We start from the raw sequence: 21,231 nt of genomic DNA on the forward strand, positions 1-21,231 counted from the left end.
AGGCTGAGGTGGGAGGATCTCTTGAGCCGAGGAATTCGAGGCTGCAGTGAGCTCTGATCGTGCCACCGCACTGCCAACCTGGGTGACAGAGTGAGACCCTGTCTCGAAACAAGCAAACAAACCCAAAAAGGGGTAAACATAAAACAATAAGTACATAGTTTCATAGAGGATGATGAATACTAGGGGAAAATAAAGAGAGCAGGGTAAGGGAGAATCTAAAGGCCATGCCAGGTGCACAGTTGAAATGGGTGTGGTGGATCATCATTGTGGAAGTGGATGATCTTAAGGCCCCCAGTGGCTTCCAGACTCCTGACCGTGGCTTTCAGGGCCCTGAATGATGTGGCCTCCACTGGCCATCTCCACAACTCCCTTCTCTGCTGATCCTCCAGCTGCAGCCACACTTACCTCCTTTGCATTCCTCACATATGCTCAGGTCTTCCAGTCTGCACTGCTGCAGGTGGCGGTCCCTATGCCTGGAATCCTCTCCTCCATTTCTGCCTGACCAGCTGTTTCCCATCCTTTAGATCTCAGCCTAAATGTCACCAGAAAGGCTTTCACTGACCTCTACCCAAGTTATCTCCTCATTAGCCTATCACCAAACTTTTTTCATCTCTTTCTGGCAATTATCAACATTTTTCATGTATTTGTTTACATGTTTAGTGTCTCTGCAGTGAACTGTGAGTGCCTTAGGGGCAGAGGCCTTGTCCTTCTTGTTCATGCCTGTATCCCAGCACCTAGCACAGAGTCTGGCACATTGTGGCCTCTCAATCATATTTGTGAAATGAATGAACAGGTGCCATGCTGGGATTAACAAAAGGAATCACACAGGGTCCTTGCTTCTGAGGCATTCACAGGCTGAGGAATCAGCCAGTACGAAGGCCAGGAAGTGAGCAAAGATATTTGAGGATAATTGAAGAACTGAAGTAACTCAGCCAAGGTGGGAGGTAAAGGAGGGAGGGTGAGTGTGGCAGGGGATTGGTGAAAGGAGCCCAGTGAATGAGGCATTTGAGTTGCCCCTCCACGTGCAGGTGAATGGAGATAGAGGTAGAAGCTCTTCTGGCTGAGGGACAGCAAGATCAGAGGCATTGGGTGGGGACGGGAATTATAGAGTATGTTAGGGAAACAGGAAGAAACCTGGAGTGGCGGAAGCAGTTGTTGCAGGACCTGAAGAGCCTTGGATATCAGACCCAAGAGTCCAGACTTGTTCTTATGCTGCCAGCTCCCCTAGTTCTCCTTGGTATCCCTGACTTTCTACCCCTGGCTCCACAACCTTTCTGAGCCCTGCATGCTCTATGCCCTCCATGCCCCAGGCCTCACCTCACCCGCAATGTACCATTTCCAGGGCGCTTTGGGAACCAGGCGGATCACTTCTTGGGCTCTTTGGCATTTGCAAAGCTGCTAAACCGTACCTTGGCTGTCCCTCCTTGGATTGAGTACCAGCATCACAAGCCTCCCTTCACCAACGTGAGTACTTCCCACTGACCTTGGCCCTTCTCTGCCCTTCCTCAGTCTTGTTTACTTACACTTAACCCTCAAGTCCTCTGGGCTTTACCTCCCACTCCTCTGAGATTGCCCTGCCTCTAGCCAGAACTGTCTTCACTGCAATAACAATGCCTAACATTTATTTATCCAGCACCTGTTGTGTGCGGCTGCATGAGAATTAGCTCATTTCACCCTCAATACTTGCCTGTGAGGAAACTGGGGTTTACAGAGGTTAGGTAACTTGCCCAAGATCACACAGCCTGTGAGTAGGAGAGCTGGAATTCAAAGCTATCTTTGTCTGACTCCAGAGCCTGTGACTTGAACCTAAAGCCTCCATTTCCTTCCCTGATTGGTCCTACCCTCTGTGCATTCTATTGGCCAAGGGTGGCGGATGCTATTATCAATTTTAAAGGAGACATGCAGGCACAGGTTATTTAATGACATGTCCAAGGCCACAACCCAGGTAGTCTGGCTTCAGTGCTGCCTCTCACCCCATCAAGGGGCTCCCTTGTCATGCGATGCTCACCGGCCCCCAGTTCCTTGCTTATTCTTTGTGTCTTCCAGTGACCCTGTGTCTTTGTTCATATTGTATCTCCCAGAGCCTGGCAGTAGGAACTTAATTAGTATTTGATGAATTGACTTAATAATTTTTCAGTAGACATCAGAAATAATAGTTAATGTGAACGAAACACTTAATTTCATTCTTACAACCTTTTCTCTGCATAGATTTTACTTTTTCCTTTGCATGCCAGTATTTACAGACGTTTTGAACAGCAGTCAAAAGCCAGAGTACCAGAGATCATAGTCTGACTTGGGTTCTTACTAGTTGCATGGCCTGGACAGGGTACTTTACCTCTTTGTGCCTCAGTTTCCTCATTTTAAAAATAAGCTGGTAATGATTCTTGTTACCCTCTTGTGGTAAGGACTGAATGTGTCAGTGACAGTAACACGCCTTCAGTGTTGTCGTATGCCGCCTCCCTCTTAGAATCAACTGAGCTCATCAACGTACAGATCCTAGAGTCCTCAGTTAATGGAAACCATTGATGTTCTGATAATTTCGCACTCACTATTTTTTTTTTTTTTTTTTTGAGATGGAGTCTTGCTCTCTTGCCAGGCTGGAGTGCAGTGGCACGATCTCAGCTCACTGCAACCTCCGTCTCCCGGGTTCAAGCGATTCTCCTGCCTCAGCCTCCCGATTAACTGGGACTACAGGCGCACCACCACACCCAGCTAATTTTTGTATTTTTAGTAGAGACAGGGTTTCACCATGTTGGCCAGGATGGTCTTGATCTCTTGACCTCATGATCGCCTGCCTTGGCCTCCCAAAGTGCTGGGATTATAGGCATGAGCCACTGCGCCTGGCCTCGCACTCACTATTACAGTGTAGACATTGCCCATCCATCTCCCTCTGGCTTGCTTGCCTCTGTCTCCTTGCCTTCTCAGCCAGTTGTCTTTCCGAGTCCCCACTTCCTTGCTTTCTGTGGCTTACTAACCTGCTCCAACAAGGCTCTTCTTTGCCACTGTTAGCATTCTCACTGAGGTCATCAGTGACCTCCAAATTGGCAGGGGTTATTTCCCAGTCTTTCTCTCACCTGACCTCCCACTGGCACTTGACCCTGTGAGCCTCTCCTTCCTGAACTTCCCTGTTCCAAGACACCACCTGTCCCTGCTACAGTCTAACCTCTCAGCATTTTCCTCTTTACACTGTATCAGGGGCTCCTTTCTCTCCACCCACTGTTTAGATGTTAGTGTTTCTCCTCTTTCTGTTTGCTTATTAGCTATGTGACCTCAGATGTTGTCTAGATTCTGTATGCTTGGGTTTCTTCATAAGTAACCTGGAGATGGTTATATTCCTACCTCTTAGGATTAAATGTGTAAATCTATGTAAAGTGATGAGTGCAGTACCTGGCACTGTGTCAACATGCAATAAATATTAGTTGCTATTATTACCATTACTTGCTTTGCTATAAATATCTGTTGACTCCTGTGGCTTTTACTCTTCTCCGTGTACCTCCCAAATTTATCTGTGGCCCAGACTCAGACTCCCCCTGATTACAGGCCTGTGTTTCTTTTTTCTTTTTTTTTTTTTTGAGACAAGGTCTCACTGTTGCCCAGGCTGAAGTGCAGTGGCATGATCATCGCTCGCTGCAGCCTCCATCTCCTCAAGCAGTCCTTCCACCTCAGCCTCCAAGTAGCTGGGATTACAGTCACCCACCACCACACCTGGCTAATTCTTTGATTTTTAGGAGGGACAAGGTCTCGCTATGTTTCCCAGGCTGGTCTCAAACTCCTGAGTCTAAGCAGTCCTCCTACCTCAGCCTCCCAAAGTGCTAGGATTACAGACGTGAGCCACCACACCCTGTAGAAATTTTTTTGGTTTTGTTTGTTTGTTTTTCATTTTTGATGAAGAGTCTCACTCTGTCACCTAGGCTGAAGTGCAGTGGCACGATCTTGGCTCACTGCACCCTCTGCCTCCCGGGTTCAAGTGATTTTTGTGCCTCTACTCCTGAGTAGCTGGGACTACAGGCATGTGCCACCACACCTGGCTAATTTTTTGTATTTTTAGTAAAGACGAGGTTTTGCCATGTTGGCCAGGTTGGTCTCGAACTCCTGGTCTCAAGTATTCTACCTGCCTTGGCCTTGCAAAGTTCTAGGATTATAGGCAAAAGCCACTGCGCCCAGCCAGAAATTTTTGTTTTTTTCCGAGACGGAGTTTTGCTCTTGTCACCCAGGCTGGAGTGCAGTGGCGCGATCTTGGCTCACCGCAACCTCCACCTTCTGGATTAAAGCGATTCTCCTGCCTCAAATCTCCCAAGTAGCTGGGATTACAGGCGCCCACCACCACGCCTAGCTAATTTTTGTATTTTTAGTAGAGATGGGGTTTCACCATGTTGTCCAGGGTGGTCTCCAACTCCTGACCTCACTCAGCCTCCCAAAGTACTGGGATTTTAGGTGAGAGCGACCACACCCAGCCAGAAATTTTTTAAAATCTAGAAAAATATGCCAGGCGCAGTGGGAGGCGGGCAAATCACTTGCGGTCAGAAGTTCAAGACCAGCCTGGCCAACATGGTGAAACCCCATCTCTGCTAAAAAGTTAGTTGGGTGTCGTGGCGCCCGCCTGTAATCCCAGCTATTCAGGAGGCTGAGGCAGAAGAATTGCTTGAACCCGGGAGGCGAAGTTTGCAGTGAGCCGAGATCGCGCCACTGCACTCCAACCTGGGAGACAGAGCAAGACTCCATCTCAAAAAAATATATATATAGAAAAATATAAAGATGAGGCCGGGCGCAGTGGCTCACGCCTGTAATCCCAGCACTTTGGGAGACTGAGGTGGACAGATCACGAGGTCAGGAGTTTGAGACCAGCCTGGCCAATATGGTGAAACCCCATCTCTACTATAGATACAAAAAATTATCCAGGCATGGTGGTGCATGCCTGCAATCCCAGCTACTCGGGAGGCTGAGGCAGGAGAATCGCTTGAACCTGGGAGGCGGAGGTTGCAGTGAGCTGAGATCACGCCATTGCACTCCAGCCTGGGTGACAGGGTGAGACTCCATCTCAAAAAAAAAGAAAATTACACAGATGAATACAACCACCAACCATATCCCCACCATTAGAAGTGATAATTGTTAACACTTTCTCATCTTTGTTTCATCTTCTCTTTTTATTAATAAAAGAAATAAAGCATTACAGATAAAGTTGGTAAAAGATGAAGTCTCTTTTTGGCCCCTGGGGCTAGCCCTGTTCCCTTAACAACTGTTGTGGATATAGTGTATTTGGTGTGACTCCTTTGATGTTCCTTCCTATACTTTCGTTGTGGCATTGAGCATCCTGGTACTGATCTCCAGGTCCAAAGTGCAAGAACTTCTGTACTTCTCTAGAGCAAATAGTTAGAAGAGGAAGGTACATTAAAAAAACAAAAAAAATATTTTTTTTTGAGACAGAGTCTCACTCTGTGGCCCAGGCTAGAGTACAGTGGCACAGTCACACATCACTGAAGCCTCAACCTCTTGAATGCAAGAAATCCTTCCATCTCAGCCTCCCTAGTAGCTGGGACTACAGGTGTGCACCACCACGCCCAGCTAATTTTTTTATTTTTTGTACAGACAGGGTCTCGCTATGTTGTCTAGGCTGGTCTTGAACTCCTGGCCTCAAGTGATCCTTCCACCTCGGCCTCCCAAAGCGCTGAGATTATAGACATGAGCTACCACACCTGGCCAAAAGGAGCATTTTAAATTCTATTAGATACTCACCGACTGGATCCCAAACTGGTTGCTCTAAAATGTAGACTTCTGCTACCAGCCGTGTACAAGAGTCCCCATTTCCCCACAAGTTAAGCTTTTCAGTTTTTGCTAGTCTCATGAGTGAGAAGTAATTGATGCCTTGTTATAACTGTAATTTGCTTTTTCCTAATTACTAGTGAGGTTAGACATCTTCTGAGTGTGTTGGCTATTTGGGTTTCCTTTGCTGTGAATTGTTTACCCCTAACCTTTGCCTGTGTTTTATCTTGGCATCATTTGTCTTTTTTTGTTATAGATCAGCAGGTGTTTTTTAACACAAGGGATGTTACTGTTTGTTCTTTAGTTTGCAGACTCTCCTCCTAGTCTGTCTCTATCCTAGCTTTGGTGTCTTTTGATGAAAACTTTTAATTGTCATGTAGTCTGAACTGTCCTGGTCTTGGAGTGTTTTTGTTTTTTTGAGACGGAGTCTTGCTCTGTCATCCAAGCTGGAGTGCAGTGGCACAATCTTGGCTCACTGCAAGCAACCTCCACCTCCCGGGTTCAAGCAGTTCTCCTACCTCAGCCTCCCCAGTAGCTGGGACTACAAGTGCTCGCTACCACGCCCAGCTAATTTTCTTGTATTTTTAGTAAAGACAGGGTTTCAGCATGTTGGCCAGGCTGGTCTCGAACTCCTGACCTCAAGTGATCCACCCGCCTTGTCCTCCCAAAGTGCTGGGATTACAGGCGTGAGCCACTGCACCTGGCCTGGAGTGTATTGTTTTAATAAATGTCTAAAGTAGCCACTGGGGCACTGAGACGGGACCTCTGCTCCTCCTTTGCCTGTAGCTCCATGTGTCCTACCAGAAGTACTTCAAGCTGGAGCCCCTCCAGGCTTACCATCGGGTCATCAGCTTGGAGGATTTCATGGAGAAGCTGGCACCCACCCACTGGCCCCCTGAGAAGCGGGTGGCATACTGCTTTGAGGTGGCAGCCCAGCGAAGCCCAGATAAGAAGACATGCCCCATGAAGGTGGGTCCTGTGGGTTCGGGGGCCCTTTCTTCCTGTTCCATGTCCTCTAGGCCCCCAAGACTATGTCATGGAAAAATGTGGGGAAAAGCACCAGAAGGACTTAGAGTAGAAAGATGGAGATTTAAGTCCTGTTTCTGGCATTTGTTAGCAAAGCGGCATCACCTTGGGCAGAAGACTTTGCTTCTCTGAACCTTCATTTCTACCTACAAAATAGAGATGCCAGTCCCTGCTCTGTCTCATTCCTAAAGTGTCATGAGGGCCAGGTGAAAAAGTGCTTGTAAACTGCAAAGTGCCACATCAGTAATAATAACTAATATTCACGTAGCACTTACTATATATGTCAGGTACCATGCTAAGAGCTTTACATGTATCAACTCATTTAATACACTGTTCCATGAGGAAAATACTTATAATATCCCCACTTCATAGAGAGGACACCGAGGACGGCACAGAGAGGGTCAGTGTCTTACCCAGGATCACACAGCAAACAAGTGGTAGAGCTGGGATTCAACCTTAGGTAATTTGGCACCGTTGTCTACCCACTTAACTTGAATACTTTCCTGCATCTCAGCAGGTAAATGAGAGGCTGTCATATCTTATTAGAAGAAATTTATACATTTCTGGCACTTTGGAAATAAGGCAACCCCCAAATATGGCTTTCGGTGTATGTGCTAAAGTCTTGGGAAAGTGGTTGGAAGAACTATGAAATTTGAGAAAGGAGACCTAGCTCACAGCCCCAACAGTGCCCTTACTTGCTGTGTAACCTTGGGTAAGTGTCTGACCCTCAGTGGGCCTTGGTTTCCACCTTGAAAATGAAGGCATTGGATTAGCCAATCTTGAATGTCTCTTGAAGCTCTAGTCTTTGGTTCAAAATCCAAGTTCTGCTTCTCCCCAGACCCTCATCAGTGCTGCTGGGTCAGCAGGATGTGACATGTGAACAGGAAAGACTCTCCTGCTGGAATCCAGAATTGAAACCACGGCACTCTCCTCAGCCCCTGGCCTAGGAATTACAGACTGACATTTCTCCTAGGCCATCCTGTGAGAGTGTTTTGGCCTGAGTCAAATCACCCAGCTTCCCCCACCTACACTTCCCTGGCCCCATCCCCAAATGGCTTTTCCTCCGCATCAGTAAGCCTTCCACCACTCTCTTTCTGCAGGAAGGAAACCCCTTTGGCCCATTCTGGGATCAGTTTCATGTGAGTTTCAACAAGTCGGAGCTTTTTACAGGCATTTCCTTCAGTGCTTCCTACAGAGAACAATGGAGCCAGAGGTACTTGGAGGGGTTAGCGTTTCTGGGTTTAGGGGAGGCGCATGGAGCTCATGAGCATTCAGCACCTTTGGCACTCTCCCCGTCTTCCCAACTCTGATGTATGAGACCAAAGGTGCAGGTGCTCTGTCTGTTGAACTTGGAATCCTGTGTGATCTGTTCCCATCTCCACGCCTGACACGGTGGAACATTGACCCGCCATGAGGTTGAGAAAGAGTTTATCAGTAGATGAGGGATGTCATAAAAAGAACATTCTGCAGTCACATGAGTCTCAATTTCCTCCTCTAGGCGTGAGAATCACTCCTGTGTTACCTTACTCTTCCCAAGGTGAAACTGGAAGCAGCTTCTAGAGAACAGCTTCAGGTGCAGACCGAGAAATGATGTCATCCTGATAATTACTGGACGTGTTTATTAATTGCACCCCATTGGCCCCTGTTTTTAAAAAAAATAGGTTAGCAGGGCATGGGCACAGGCCGTGAAACATTTATAGGGCGTCTGTCACGTATGAGACATAATAATCAGAGGCCAATGGTGGTATGTGAAAATGAGGATGACCAGCCCTGGTTTTCTAGGAGCTAAGGTCTCATAATGACAATAATCAGCATAGTGTACTTGTCCTTAATGTTATAGCATGGCAGGAAAGATCATGGGCTTAGAAGGCAGACATTGGTTAGGAGGTGCAAGGAACATACTAATTCATGTGTGGTCAAAGCACTTGGCATTTAATAGGCCAAAGGTAAACAGATGTAGAGAAATGAGTCTCACGCTTGTAATCCCAGCACTTTGGGAGGCCAAGGTGGGTAGATCACTTGAGCCTAAGAGATCAAGGCTGCAGTGAACCATGATGGTACCCCTGCACTCCAGCCCAGGTTACAGAGCAAGGGCCTGTCTCAACAAAACGAAACAAGCACAGGCCAAGGAGTGAGATAGTCCTGAGCCCTGAGCCAGCGCTGATGGTATCTGCCTCGTAGTGCATGAAGTGCTGGCTGTCACTGTTATTACTCACATGCTTTATTTTATTTAAGCCTTTGAGATAGTTCATGAAGTGGGTATCATTATCAATTTCCCTTTTATAGGTGAGGAAACTGAGCCCAGTGAAGTTAAATAACTTTCCAAGGTCATTGAGCTGTTGAGTGGACAGCTCGGGTCTGTTTGTAAATCTTTAATAAATAACAACAGCTAAGATTCATTTAGTGCCTTCTATGTGCCAGACACTGTTCTAAGTCTTCACAGGTATTGACTCACTTAATCTTTCCCTGAGTCTGTGGGTTGTTACTGCCATCTATGCTTTACACTTAGAGAAATTGAAGCAGAAAGGAGTAAGGTCCCTTGCCCAAGGTCATAAAGCTTGAAGTTGCAGAGCTTGGTTTTGAACCCAGGAAGTCTGAATCCAAAGCACCAGTTACTTTATATATTTATATTTGAAATGGGTCTTGCTTGTCTCCCAGGCTGGAGTACAGTAGCGTGATCATAACTCACTGTAACCTCAAATCCCTGGGCTCAAGCATCCTCCCCACTCAGCCTCCCAAGCAGCTGGGACTGCAGGCATGTGCCACCACGCCTGATGAATATTTTGTTTTGTTTTGTAGAGACAGGGTCTTGCTATGTTGCCCAGGCTGGTCTTAAACTCCTGGCCTCAAGTGATCCTCCCACCTCAGCCTCCCAAAGTGCTGGGATTGCAAGCATGAGCTGCTGTGCCCAGTCCCAAAGCACCTGTTCTTAATCACCGTGGATTAAATAGCTGTGCCTTTAACAGCTGCCAGTTCCTTTCTGGGACTTGCCTTTGGACCTAGCTTTGGACCTAGTTCATGTGCTACTGAGGATCCTCAGTCATGGCAGATTTAAATCTTCCTCATTGTTGATCCCAGATAGCACACTCCCATTCTCTGCCTGCATGGTTCTTCCCCAATGACCTGGAGCTACTGCCAGAAGGCAGACCTGCCCTCAAAGGGTGGAGATTTGCCCATATTGACAATATGCCAGGAAAAAAAAAAAAAGCCACCAACTCTAAAAGCTGCTGCAAAAGCAAATTCCAAAAAGCTAGAAAAAGCACACAATCCTAGTAGGAAGAGAAAGGACAATGGTGCATGGGGAGTGTTGTTGAAACACTTGTTTATTGCCCCATAGCTTGCTTTGAGTTCATTGAGTTGTAAGAATTACATGAGGGTTTGAAGAAGTTTGTGCCTTACAGCCAAGTTTTTGGGAAAGGAAAATTAGTAGGGAAGATGAGGTCCCTGGAGGGAGTTTGAGGGAGTTGATGGTCCCTTGGCAGCTGCCTGCCTTCCTTCAACACATATTTAAGAAGCACTTCCTGAGTGTCAAGGGCTGGTTTGGATGCTGGCGATATAGGCCAGAATAAGGACATGAACAAGGCAGGGAATGAACAAGGCCAGAATAAGGCAGATAAGGTCCCTGCCCCGATGGAACTCATAGTCTAACAGGGGAGATAGTGAATAAACTTTTACATAGGATAGTTCCAGAGTGACATGGTGCTTAGAAGGATGTAAACAGGTGGTATGTGATTGGCAGGGCTAAGACCAGAAGGATGAGAAGGAGCCAGTTGTGTCAGAGTTAGAGGAAAAGTAGTTCACAGCAGAAAGTCAGGAGCAAAGACCCTGAGGCAGGAATAAGCTTGGTCTGGTGAAGAGGCAGAAAGAAGGCAATGTAGTATGGAGTGAGTGAGAGAATGGTAGGATGTTGCTCTCATCTGTTGCTGCATAATAAATCACTACAAAACTTAGTAGCATAACAAGTTTTTTTTTTTTTTTTTTTTTTTTTTTTTTTTTTTTTTTTTTTGGAGACAGAGTCTCGCTCTGTCACCAAGGCTGGAGTGCAGTGGCACGGTCTCGGCTCACTGCCAGCTCCGCCTCCTGAGTTCATGCCATTCTCCTGCCTCAGCCTCCCAAATAGCTGGGACTACAGGCGCCCGCCACCACGCCCGGCTAATTTCTTGTATTTTTAGTACAGACGGGGTTTCACTATGTTAGCCAGGATGGTCTCGATCTCTTGACCTCGTGATCCACCCGCCTCGGCCTCCCAAAGTGCTGGGATTACAGGCGTGAGCCACCACGCCCGGCCAACAAGAAGCTATTATTATTTCTCATAGGACTGTGGGTTAACTGGGCTTAGCTGGGCAATTCTTTTGGGTTTTCATTTTTCCGTTTTCTTATGGAATCCCTGCTGTACAAAGTTTAAATTCAGGTTAAACATCTTATTTCTTGGAACGAATAACCTTTATTCTTGCAATGAATAGCCTCAGTAAATGCTTTTCTACTTTCTGTCTTTGAATTTTTCTAGGTATCTCATAGGTACTTAGGTATCTCATAGAAGTGGAAGCATGCAATATTTATCTTTTTGTGTCTGGCTTATTTCATGTGGCATATTTCATGTGGCAAGATTCATCAGTGTTGTAGCCTGTATCAAAATTTTAGTCCTTTTAAGGCTGAATAATAGTTCATTGTATGTATATACCACATTTGTGTATCTCTTCATCTATTGATGGACACTTGAGTTAGCTGGGCAGTTATTGCTTGTGGTCTCATGTGGCTGCAGTCAGCTGTCAGCCAGGGCTCAAGTTATCCTTTTTTGGTAGAGATGGGTGGGGATCGTGCTCTGTTGCCCAGGTTGGTCTTCATCTCTTGGCCTCAAGTAATTATCCTGCCTTGGCCTCCCAAAGTGCTGGGATTACATCATGAGCCACCATGCCCATCCAGGGCTCAAGTTATCTAAAGGCTTGACCAAGGCTGCGTGCAATGGCTTACACCTGTAATCCCAGCACTTTGGGAGGCTGAGGCGGGTGGATCACTTGAGCCCAGGAGTTCAAGACCAGCCTGGCCAACATGCCAAAACCCCATCCCTACTAAAAATATAAAAAATTAGCTGGGCGTGGTGGCGCACACCTGTAATCCCAGCTACTCAGGAGGCTGAGGCATGAGAATCACTTGAACCTAGGAGGTCAAGGTTGCAGTGAGCCGAGATTGTGCCACTGCATCCCAGCCTGGGCAGCAGAGTGAAACTCTGTCTCAAAAAAAAAAAAAAGGCTTGACTGAGCTACATATCCAGGAAGTCCCCCTCATGTCTGGTGGGTGATGCTGCTGTCATCTGGGAGCCAAGCTGGGGCCACCAAGAAGCATGTATACACATGACCTCTCCATGTGGCTTGGGCTTCTTACAGCACGGCACCTGTGTTCTGAGAGGGAGCATCCAGGGAGTGAGTGTCCCAAGAGACAGGAAATAGAAACTGCGGGCTCCATAACAACTGAATCTGGAAACCGGCACAGTGTCACTTCTGTCGGGTGCTATTAGGAGGAGGCAGAGCCCACCTAATGGGAAGGGGTTCAAAGACTTGACCACTTTTAATCTGCCACACAGGAAAAGAGATCAGAGAGGTGGACAGGGGTCAAAACACTCGGGCTTATAGGCCCTGTGAGGCAATCTGCTAAGAAGCCTGTGAATGATTAGTAGGGATGAATTGGAATGTGTATGAACATTTAACATTAAACATTTCTTAAGATACAGGATACTTTCTTGCTATGCAGATTTATCCTTGGGGAGGAGAGAGGAATGGAATCAGAGAGTGAAACTCTTCCCAGGCTTACTGTGCGATTAGGCAGCTGCTCCCCTTCTCTGGCCTCAATGTCCTATCTATAAAATGAAGGGGATGGGCAAGATGAGTGGTTTTGAAACTATCTTCAGAGTTTTCAAGAAGTGCTTGTCAGGCATGGTGGCTCACACCTGTAATCCTAAGGGATTACAGAGGCTGAGGCAGGTGATTGCTTGAGCCCAGGAGTTCAAGACCAGCCTGGGCAACGTAGGGAGACCCCATCTCTACAAAAAATAGAAAAAATTAGCCAGGCATGGTGGCGCATACCTGTAGTTCCAGTTACTTGGGAGGCTGAGGTGGGAGGATCAGGTGAGCCTGAGGAAGTTATGGCTGCAGTGAGCCCATGATCTGTCCACTGCACTACAGCCTGGGCAACAGATTAAGACCGTCTTAAAAAAAAAAAAAAAAAAAAAAAAAAAAGTACCTCTAGGGCCTTTATAGGGGACAGCAGTAGGGGACCAAGTTCCAGGGGCTCAATTCCTCCTCCCTATTGCCTTCAACCAATAACCCTTAAATATATCAGGGCTCTCAGTAAGGCAGAAGTTTTAGGCCACAAGTCTAGGTGTGTCAGACTTAAGTTAGGCTACAGGTAGCAGGAAGCCCGAAATAAGAGCAGATTGATAGGATTTATTGTTTTCTTAAGTAAAAGAAGAACTAGGTATGCAGTCCAGAGCTGGATGCCAGCTCCATAGTGTCATCAAGAATCCAGCTGGGTGCAGTGGCTCACACCTGTAATCCCAGCACTTTGGGAGGCAGAGGCAGGCGGATCACTTGAGGTCAGGAGTTCAAGACCAGCCTGGCCAACATGGTGAAACCCCGTCTCTACCAAAAATACCAAAAAAAATTAGCCACGCGTGGTGGTGCACACCTGTAATCCCAGCTACTCAGGAGGCCAAGGTAGGAGAATCACTTCAACCCAGGAGGCGGAGGTTGCAGTGAGCGGAGATCCCGCCACTGCACTCTAGCTTGGGTGACAGAGTGAGACTTCGCCTCAAAAAAAAAGAAAAAGAATCAGGCTTCCATCTCTTTGTTCAGCCATCCAGTATTAGCTTCTGCGTCACCTCATGGGCCAAGATGGCAGATGAAGCTCCAGCCATCACATCCCAACTGGAGGAACAAAAGTTGCAAAAGGGCATATCCTCCCTTTTTAAGAACCCTTCCCAGAAGTCCATTATAACCCTTCTGCTTACATCTCATTGGCTAGTACGAGGGCACATGGGCCATACCTAGCTGCAAGAAGTACTTAGAAATGTCTGTCTTTCTTTGTCTTCACCCCCGCCGCCCGGGGTATGTTTGGCTGATAAGAAGTGTCTTTATTTTAGGCTGCCATGTATCCAGCTGAAAACTGGGTTCTAGGGAAAGAGGATAAGAGGTATTTCTTCTTTACCACATGATTTCTGAGGATCCTTCCATCTCTGCTCATTCTGAGCCTGTGAATAGCCTGGCACAGCTCTAATTCAGCTGACACTTACTGCACATTGACTATTGGAAGGCAATGCACCATCGTGCCAAACCATTCTCAGGTATAATGGTCCAGGTATTTGAGCGCATGGCTTGTCATTCTCCCAGGCTGCCACCTCTCTGTGGGAACCAGAATGAGACTGGAAGAGTGAGAGGGAGCCAGCCATGCAGAGAGCTGGAGGGAAAGGCAGTCCTTCATGGCAGGGACATCCAGAACAAGGCCCTGCCTTGTTCATGTCCCTGGGTCTTCTGCACTCAATATGGGTTTCATCCACTGGTGGTCCCACAGATACATACTGGACACATAAATGGATGCTGTATACAGAGAAGTCCCAGTTTGTTGGAGAATCTCAGCAGCACAGGCATGGTGGTGAAGAACCCCAGAGGTTCACTGGGCCCAGCAGCAGAAAAGCCATCCAACTTCAGCTGGATAGCAATAGGCAAAGGGCCTGACCAAGGGTGAGCAGTCACCGGGCAGGTGGTCTGGTCAAGATTTTCTTTCCAGCCAAGATCCCTGTTCCCCCCGCTTTCTTTCCAGACAGCACTGTCTTACCTCACCAAGAGTAAGTGAGCAGAACAACCTTAGCCTCTTGCTACTTGTTGGGTCTGAGCTGATGTTGTCCCACTGGGACAGCTCTTTGCTGGTCCAGATCCAGGTAGAGGGGACACACATTCCAAGTCTGGAATTCACCGAAGGTCGGCTGCAGGTGCTTTCCAAGAGGTCGGGGGGTGGCAGGGGGCTGCAGATCCTGGTTTTATCCTGATGTTCCAGCCCCGCTGGGAGATCTACTCTGGCTTTCCTTTGAAAATCCTTTTGAGGTAGCATCTGAAAGATTAGCTGAAGACCTGGCCCATAGTAGGTACTCAGGTAATATGAATCCCTTCCTTCTCTAACTCTTGACAGCCTGATCTGGTCTTTCTGGTGAGGTCCCCAAATCTTTCTCATTTATTCTAAAAATATTTATCATGCCTACCATGTGATAAGGTCCGTGCTGGGGCTGGGGATCAGAAGATTAAGCCACAGACTCAGCTCATTGTCAGGGGTGGGCGAGATGGGAGTGAGGGGTAGTAGTTAAGAACATAGGATCTGGAGCACACTGCCTGGATTTAAATCCTGGCTCCACCAATTCCTAGCTGTGCAACCTTGGGCACGTTACTTAACCTTTGTGCCTCAGTTTCCTCACCTGTAAAATGAGAATGACAGTAATACTTCCCTCACAGAGCTCTTGTGAAAATCAAATGACTTAATATACATAAGCAATCGGAGCATTGCCTATCACATAATGAGGCCCAATAAACAATTCACAGTTATGTACATATAAACAAAACTGGAGTCTAGGCCGGGCGCGGTGGCTCACACCTGTAATCCCAGCACTTTGGGAGGCTGAGGCAGGCGGATCATCTGAGGTCAGGAGTTTGAGACCAGCCTGGGCAACATGGCGAAAACCCATCTCTACTAAAAATACAAAAATTAGCCAGGCATGGTGGCATGTGCCAGTAATCCCAGCTACTCAGGAGGCTGAGGTAAGAGAATCACTTGAACCTGGGAGGCGGAGGTTGCAGTGAACCAAGATCACGCCACTGCACTCCAGCCTGGGCAACAGAGCAAGACTCCATCTCAAAAAAAAAGAAAAGAAAACTAGAGTCTAGCAAGAAAAGTGTCACACAGCTGGACCATCAAGGAACACTTTCTTGTCAGTGGTCCAAGGCCTGTGTAAGTGACACAGGCCTTGGATAGTGTATGTGGGAGCAATGGCAAACAGGCTGCTTGGGTCCCCAGCCTCACCAGCTGACAGTTCCATGGGCAGGGAAAATGGCTGCAGGGCATATCATTGTGCAGAAGGCAGCAAGAGAAGTGGGACAGGGAACACTCCCTAAGGAGGTGAGGCTTGGGAATTGCGAGTGACCTTGGAGGTGTGGAAGGTGTTTGCTGAGCAAGCGGTCTGTGTTGGGTGTGGAGAATGAGTGGCATGTCTGTCACAGCACTGTTGTGTGAGGGAAAGATTGGAACGACCTCACTGTCTAGCAAGAGGGAAATAGGTAGGTAAATTGCAGTTTGTTTGTACAAAATGGAAAACTTTTAGAGAAGCTAATACAACCACATGATCCACATGATCAGCATGGCCAAGTCTCTGAAACATAAAGTTGAATTTTTAAAAAGTTGATTAGATTTATATGTAACCTTTAACTAGGTTACATGCAATGTGATGATGGTAAGAGCTAGAATTCTTTGAGAGCTTTCTGTGTGCCAAGGTACTGTTCTAAATGCTTTGCTTTGATTAATACATTAATCCTCTCAGTAGCCCTATAAATGGATATATTAATTAGCTTGGCTGTACTATTCATTTAACTACATACATGTAGATGAAAATATCATATTGTATATCGTAAATATATACAACCTTTTTTTATTTTTTATTTTTATTATTATTTTTTGAGACGGAGTCTTGCTCTGTTGCCCAGGCTGGAGTGCAGTGGCATGATCTCGGCTCACTGCAAGCTCTGCCTCACGGGTTCGCCATTCTCCTGTCTCAGCCTCCCAAGTAGCTAGGATTACAGGTGCCTGCCACCACGTGTGGCTAATTTTTTGTATTTTTAGTAGAGATGGGGTTTCACCGTGTTAGCCAGGATGGTCTCAATCTCCCGACCTCGTGATCCACCTACCTTGGCCTCCCAAAGTGCTAGGATTACAGGCGTGAGCCACCGCGCCGGGTCAACTTTTTTTTAAATTTTTTTTGAGACAAGATCTCACCCTCTCACCCTGGCTGGAGTGCAGTGGCACAATCATGGCTCACTGCAGCCTCAACCTTCCAGGCCCAAGCGATTTTCCCATGTAGCCTCCTAGGTAGCTGAGACCACAGGCACACACCACAACACTTGGCTAATTTTTTGATATTTTTGGATAGATGGGGTGTTGCCATGTTGCCCAGGCTGGTCTTGAACTCCTGGGCTCAAGTGATCTGCCCAGCTCAGCCTCCCAAAGTGCTGGGATTACAGGAGTGGCCACCACACCCAACCATAATTTAAAAAAACAAAACCCAGCTTTATGATGTGGGAACTGTTATCTCTATTATGTGGATGAGGAACTAAGGCACAGAGTGGTAAAGTCACCTGCCCAAGTTAGCTAGTGGCATAGTCAACATTGGAACAAAGCATTCTGGCTTAACCTACATTCTTCATCATTCCACTCCATAGAAAGCACGCAGAAGAACGCTCCCCTCCTTGTTGATGTCTATAGTAAAAGTGTAATCACACATTAAAATACATTACCCTCTGGGAAGGATGATGGCAGGATGAGCTTGTATTTAGATGTGTGTTTTTTGTTTTGTTTGTTTTGTTTTGTTTTTTAAACCTCAAACAAAGCAAAGTTAGTTTCTGCTGATTTGGGTCATGGGTATATAAATTATTAAATTATTTTCTGTATTTGCCTGGATGGTTTGAAATATTTCATAGTTTTTATTTGAAATTTTCATTGAGGTCATTGTACATTTACATGCAGTTGTAAGAAATAAGACAGCAACCTCCCATGTGCCCTTTACCCAATTTCCCCCAATGGTAACATTTTGCAAAACTATAGTACAGTATCACAACCAGGATATTGACATTGATACAATTTACCCACCTTACTCAGTTTTCTTGTACTTACTTCTGAATGTGTGAGTGCATGCCTGTGTGTGTGTCTGTGTGTGTGTGTGTGTGTGTATTTCTGTGCAATTTTATCGTGTGTGGGTTTATGCATCCACTACCGTAGTTAATACACTGAACGGTTCCATTATCACGAGGATCCTTGTGTTGCCAGTTTATAACCACACCCACCTCCCTAAACATATACACCCTATTCCTAACCTCTGCCAACCACTAATCTCTTCTCTGTGCTATTGTTTTAAAATGTTTATATAAATGGAACCATACAATACATAACCTTTGAGATTGCCCACCCTCCCTGACCCAAGGATAATTCCCTTGACATCATCCAAATTGTTGCCTGTGTTGATACTGTGTTCCTTTTTTTGGTGGGGTTCATATTCCATGATACAGAGGTACTGCGGTTTGTTTAACCGTTTACTTGTGAGTGACGTCTGGGTTGTTTCCAGTTGGGGGCTATTTTATGAATAAAGTTGCAAGGGACATTGGTTTATAGGCTTGTGTGAACATAAGTTTTCATTTTTCTTGAATAAATGCCTAAGAGTACAATTGCTGGGTCATGTAACTGCATGCCTAACTGCCAAACTGTTTTCCAGAATGGCTGTTCCCATTTCCTACTTTAAAGGAAAGGATTTTGGCTGGCAGAAGGCACTTCCCCCGTCCAGCTGGAGGGAAGAAGTATACAGAGGTCTAGAACTTGAAAGTGCATGGTGAACATGGAACAGCAAGGGGTTTCATGTTGCTGAGAGGTAGTCTGGGTTTAGCTGAAGAGGGAACACAGGTTTGCTCCTCATTTGTTCAGTCAAGAAGTATTGACCGGGCGCAGTGGCCCACACCTGTAATCCCAACACTGGGAGGCCTAAGTAGGCAGATCACTTGAGTCCAGGAGTTCGAGACCAGCCTGGGCAACATGGCAAAACCCCGTCTCTACAAAAAAAATGTAAAAGATTAGCTGGGCCTGGTGGCACTTACCTGTAGTCCCAGCTACTCAGGAGGCTGAGGTGGGAGGGTCTTGTCTTGAGCCTGGAGGCGGAGGTTGCAGTGAGCCGAGGTCATGCCACTGCACTCCAGCCTGGGTGACAGCAAGACCCTATCTCAAAAAAGAAAAAGAAAAGAAAAATATTTACCAAGCTCTTGGGTGTGCCAGACACTATTCTGCACACACTGGAGCACTGCCTTCCCACAGCAAGGACAGATGTGAAATAATTATGAGGTGGACTGTGTATGAGGGGGAAGCAAGGGCTTGGGAGGGCATGATAGGGGCACCTGCAGACACCTGCTCCCTTCCATAGCGCAGGGACTATGCCTGTCTTGTTTTCCCCCAGGCCCCAATACATAGCAGGCAATCAATAAATGTTTTTTAAATGTTGAATGAATGATTTAAATCCAGTATACATAGTCCCTGTGAGTGTGACCTGGCCGTTGCTTTTGTAAGCAGCTGCATGTCCCAGTCCCGCCATGTAGGTAAAAGGGCAAAGGCTTCGTCCAGACACCCCACCCTGGAATGAATTACTGCACCACAGATTGGAAGCCAGTGTGACATATAAAAGGTTGGAATGCTCTACTGTAAAGTTTTAATTGTTCGACAAGCAAAGAGGGTTGTAAATTCTGTGCGGCGGGACAGTATTGCATATTGTGCCTGTTGCCGCCGCCACCAAGGTTCCTTATCAGCCCGTTGGTATTTCACAACCTCTCGTGCTTCTTGCGTGTTACAGGGGCCCCTCCGCAGGGTCTCTGGGGCATGGTGCAACACCATCCTTTTTTCCGTGGGGGTGGCAGCCAGGCTCTCTGTGCGTCCTCTGACTTCCCTCATTCCATCTCCTGTCTAGATTTTCTCCAAAGGAACATCCGGTGCTTGCCCTGCCAGGAGCCCCGGCCCAGTTCCCTGTCCTGGAGGAACACAGGCCACTACAGAAGTACATGGTATGGTCAGACGAAATGGTGAAGATGGGAGAGGCCCAGATTCACGCCTACCTTGTCCGGCCCTATGTGGGCATTCATCTGCGCATTGGCTCTGACTGGGTAACTTCCCCCTTCCTCTCTCACTGGCTAACTTGGATGTGTCCCTGAGCATGGCCCTGGCCTGTAGGGATTGGCCCCGCATCCCAGCCAGAGCAGAGAGCTCTCACTTGGCCTGGTTCGTGGGATTGTGTCCCATCATCCCACTGCAGCACACATCAAAATGTAACTGCAGAGTGCCTGCCAGCTCTCACTTTAGCAGCAGCTGTTTTTATCCTCATTTTACTGATGGATGAACTGAGAAATCAAGCCAGACCCCAGGTCAGGCAGCAAGCCATAAAGAGGCCACAGTCCAGGAGTCCCCTGTCCTAGCTCAGTGTCTGGCTAGTAGACTCCGTGTTGAAAAACCAACTATGGAGATGAGGCATGGCTCCCAAGAAATGAAGATGTCATCCTAACAGAATTTGGAGGCTGTTTAAATGTGCAGAATGCTTGTATTCCAATGAGGTTTTCACTTCTGTGTGAAAATAACAGAATCAATATAGACGGTCACCTTAATTTACTTAAGAAGATATATAGATACGTTAGAAATGCTCATTGCAGAAAACTTGAAAAATACTAAAATTAAAATTCACTCATAGCCAATTGATGAGGTAATCTTACATTTACCCACTAAACTCTCCTCTTTCCACCAGCCCCCACAAAGAAAGGGAGCCAGACCCAGGATATTTTATGAGTGGCTCCAACCGAACGTTCAAGGAATAGTAATTCCCATCTATACTTTCCTACAACATCGAGAGATATAAGATTCTATTTTTTATAAAGCTAGCATAACACTAATACCAAACTCAGATAAGGTCAGCTCAGAAAATTATAGCCTATTCTTGCTTATGAACACAAATGCATAGACCTTAAGTGAAATATTAACAGGTCAAACCCAATAACATATTAGCACACAACACAAACATGTAAAAATCTATCGCAAGAATGTAATGAAATTTACTATATTAACACCCAAAGAAGAAAAATCATATGATCATCTCAATAGAGGCCAAGAAAGCATTTGATAAAAGTCACCACCTGTTCATGATAAAAACTCATAACTAACCAGGAATAGAATGGGCCCACCGTAACTTGATAAAGTCTATCTCTCGAAACCACAGCAGATAGCATACCTCCTGGGGAGCTATTGGAAGTATTCTCACTGTAGTTGGGAATCAGATAAGGCTGCCCGTTAGCACTGCCACTGTTCAGAATTCAGTGAATGTCCCAGATAATGCAGTAAGACCAAGAAAAGTAATTTTTGTTTCAAAAAGCCAGGCTTTCTGTGCTGTGCCCACCACCCAGAAATAACCACTGTTAACTCTTTTGATGCATTTTCCTCTTCCTTCAATGTTTTTTTTTTTTTTTTTTTTTTTTGAGACAGGGTCTCACTCCATCGCCGAGGCTGGAGTACAGTGGCAAAATCACAGTTCACCACATCCTCCACCTTCTGGGCTCAGGTGATGGTCCTCCCACCTCAGCCTCCTGGGTAGCTGAGACCACAGGCACACATCACCACACCTGG

The 21,231-nt window shown here is 46.5% G+C and overlaps 1 protein-coding gene across 4 annotated transcripts in view; it reads left to right on the plus strand.

Moving 5' to 3' along the window:
* POFUT1 (protein O-fucosyltransferase 1) overlaps positions 1 to 21,231 on the plus strand; it is a 30,253-nt gene that overhangs the window by 927 nt on the left and 8,095 nt on the right. For all 4 annotated transcript variants that reach the window (XM_054466925.2, XM_054466927.2, XM_054466926.2 and 1 more), the window contains exons 2-5: positions 1,343 to 1,464; positions 6,547 to 6,729; positions 7,887 to 7,999; positions 19,535 to 19,727. In XM_054466925.2, the coding sequence (XP_054322900.1) occupies positions 1,343 to 1,464; positions 6,547 to 6,729; positions 7,887 to 7,999; positions 19,535 to 19,727 (611 nt within the window). The remainder of the gene's footprint in view (positions 1 to 1,342; positions 1,465 to 6,546; positions 6,730 to 7,886; positions 8,000 to 19,534; positions 19,728 to 21,231) is intronic.

This window comes from Pongo pygmaeus, chromosome 21 (assembly GCF_028885625.2).
Source record: "Pongo pygmaeus isolate AG05252 chromosome 21, NHGRI_mPonPyg2-v2.0_pri, whole genome shotgun sequence".
Classification (NCBI taxonomy): domain Eukaryota; kingdom Metazoa; phylum Chordata; class Mammalia; order Primates; family Hominidae; genus Pongo; species Pongo pygmaeus.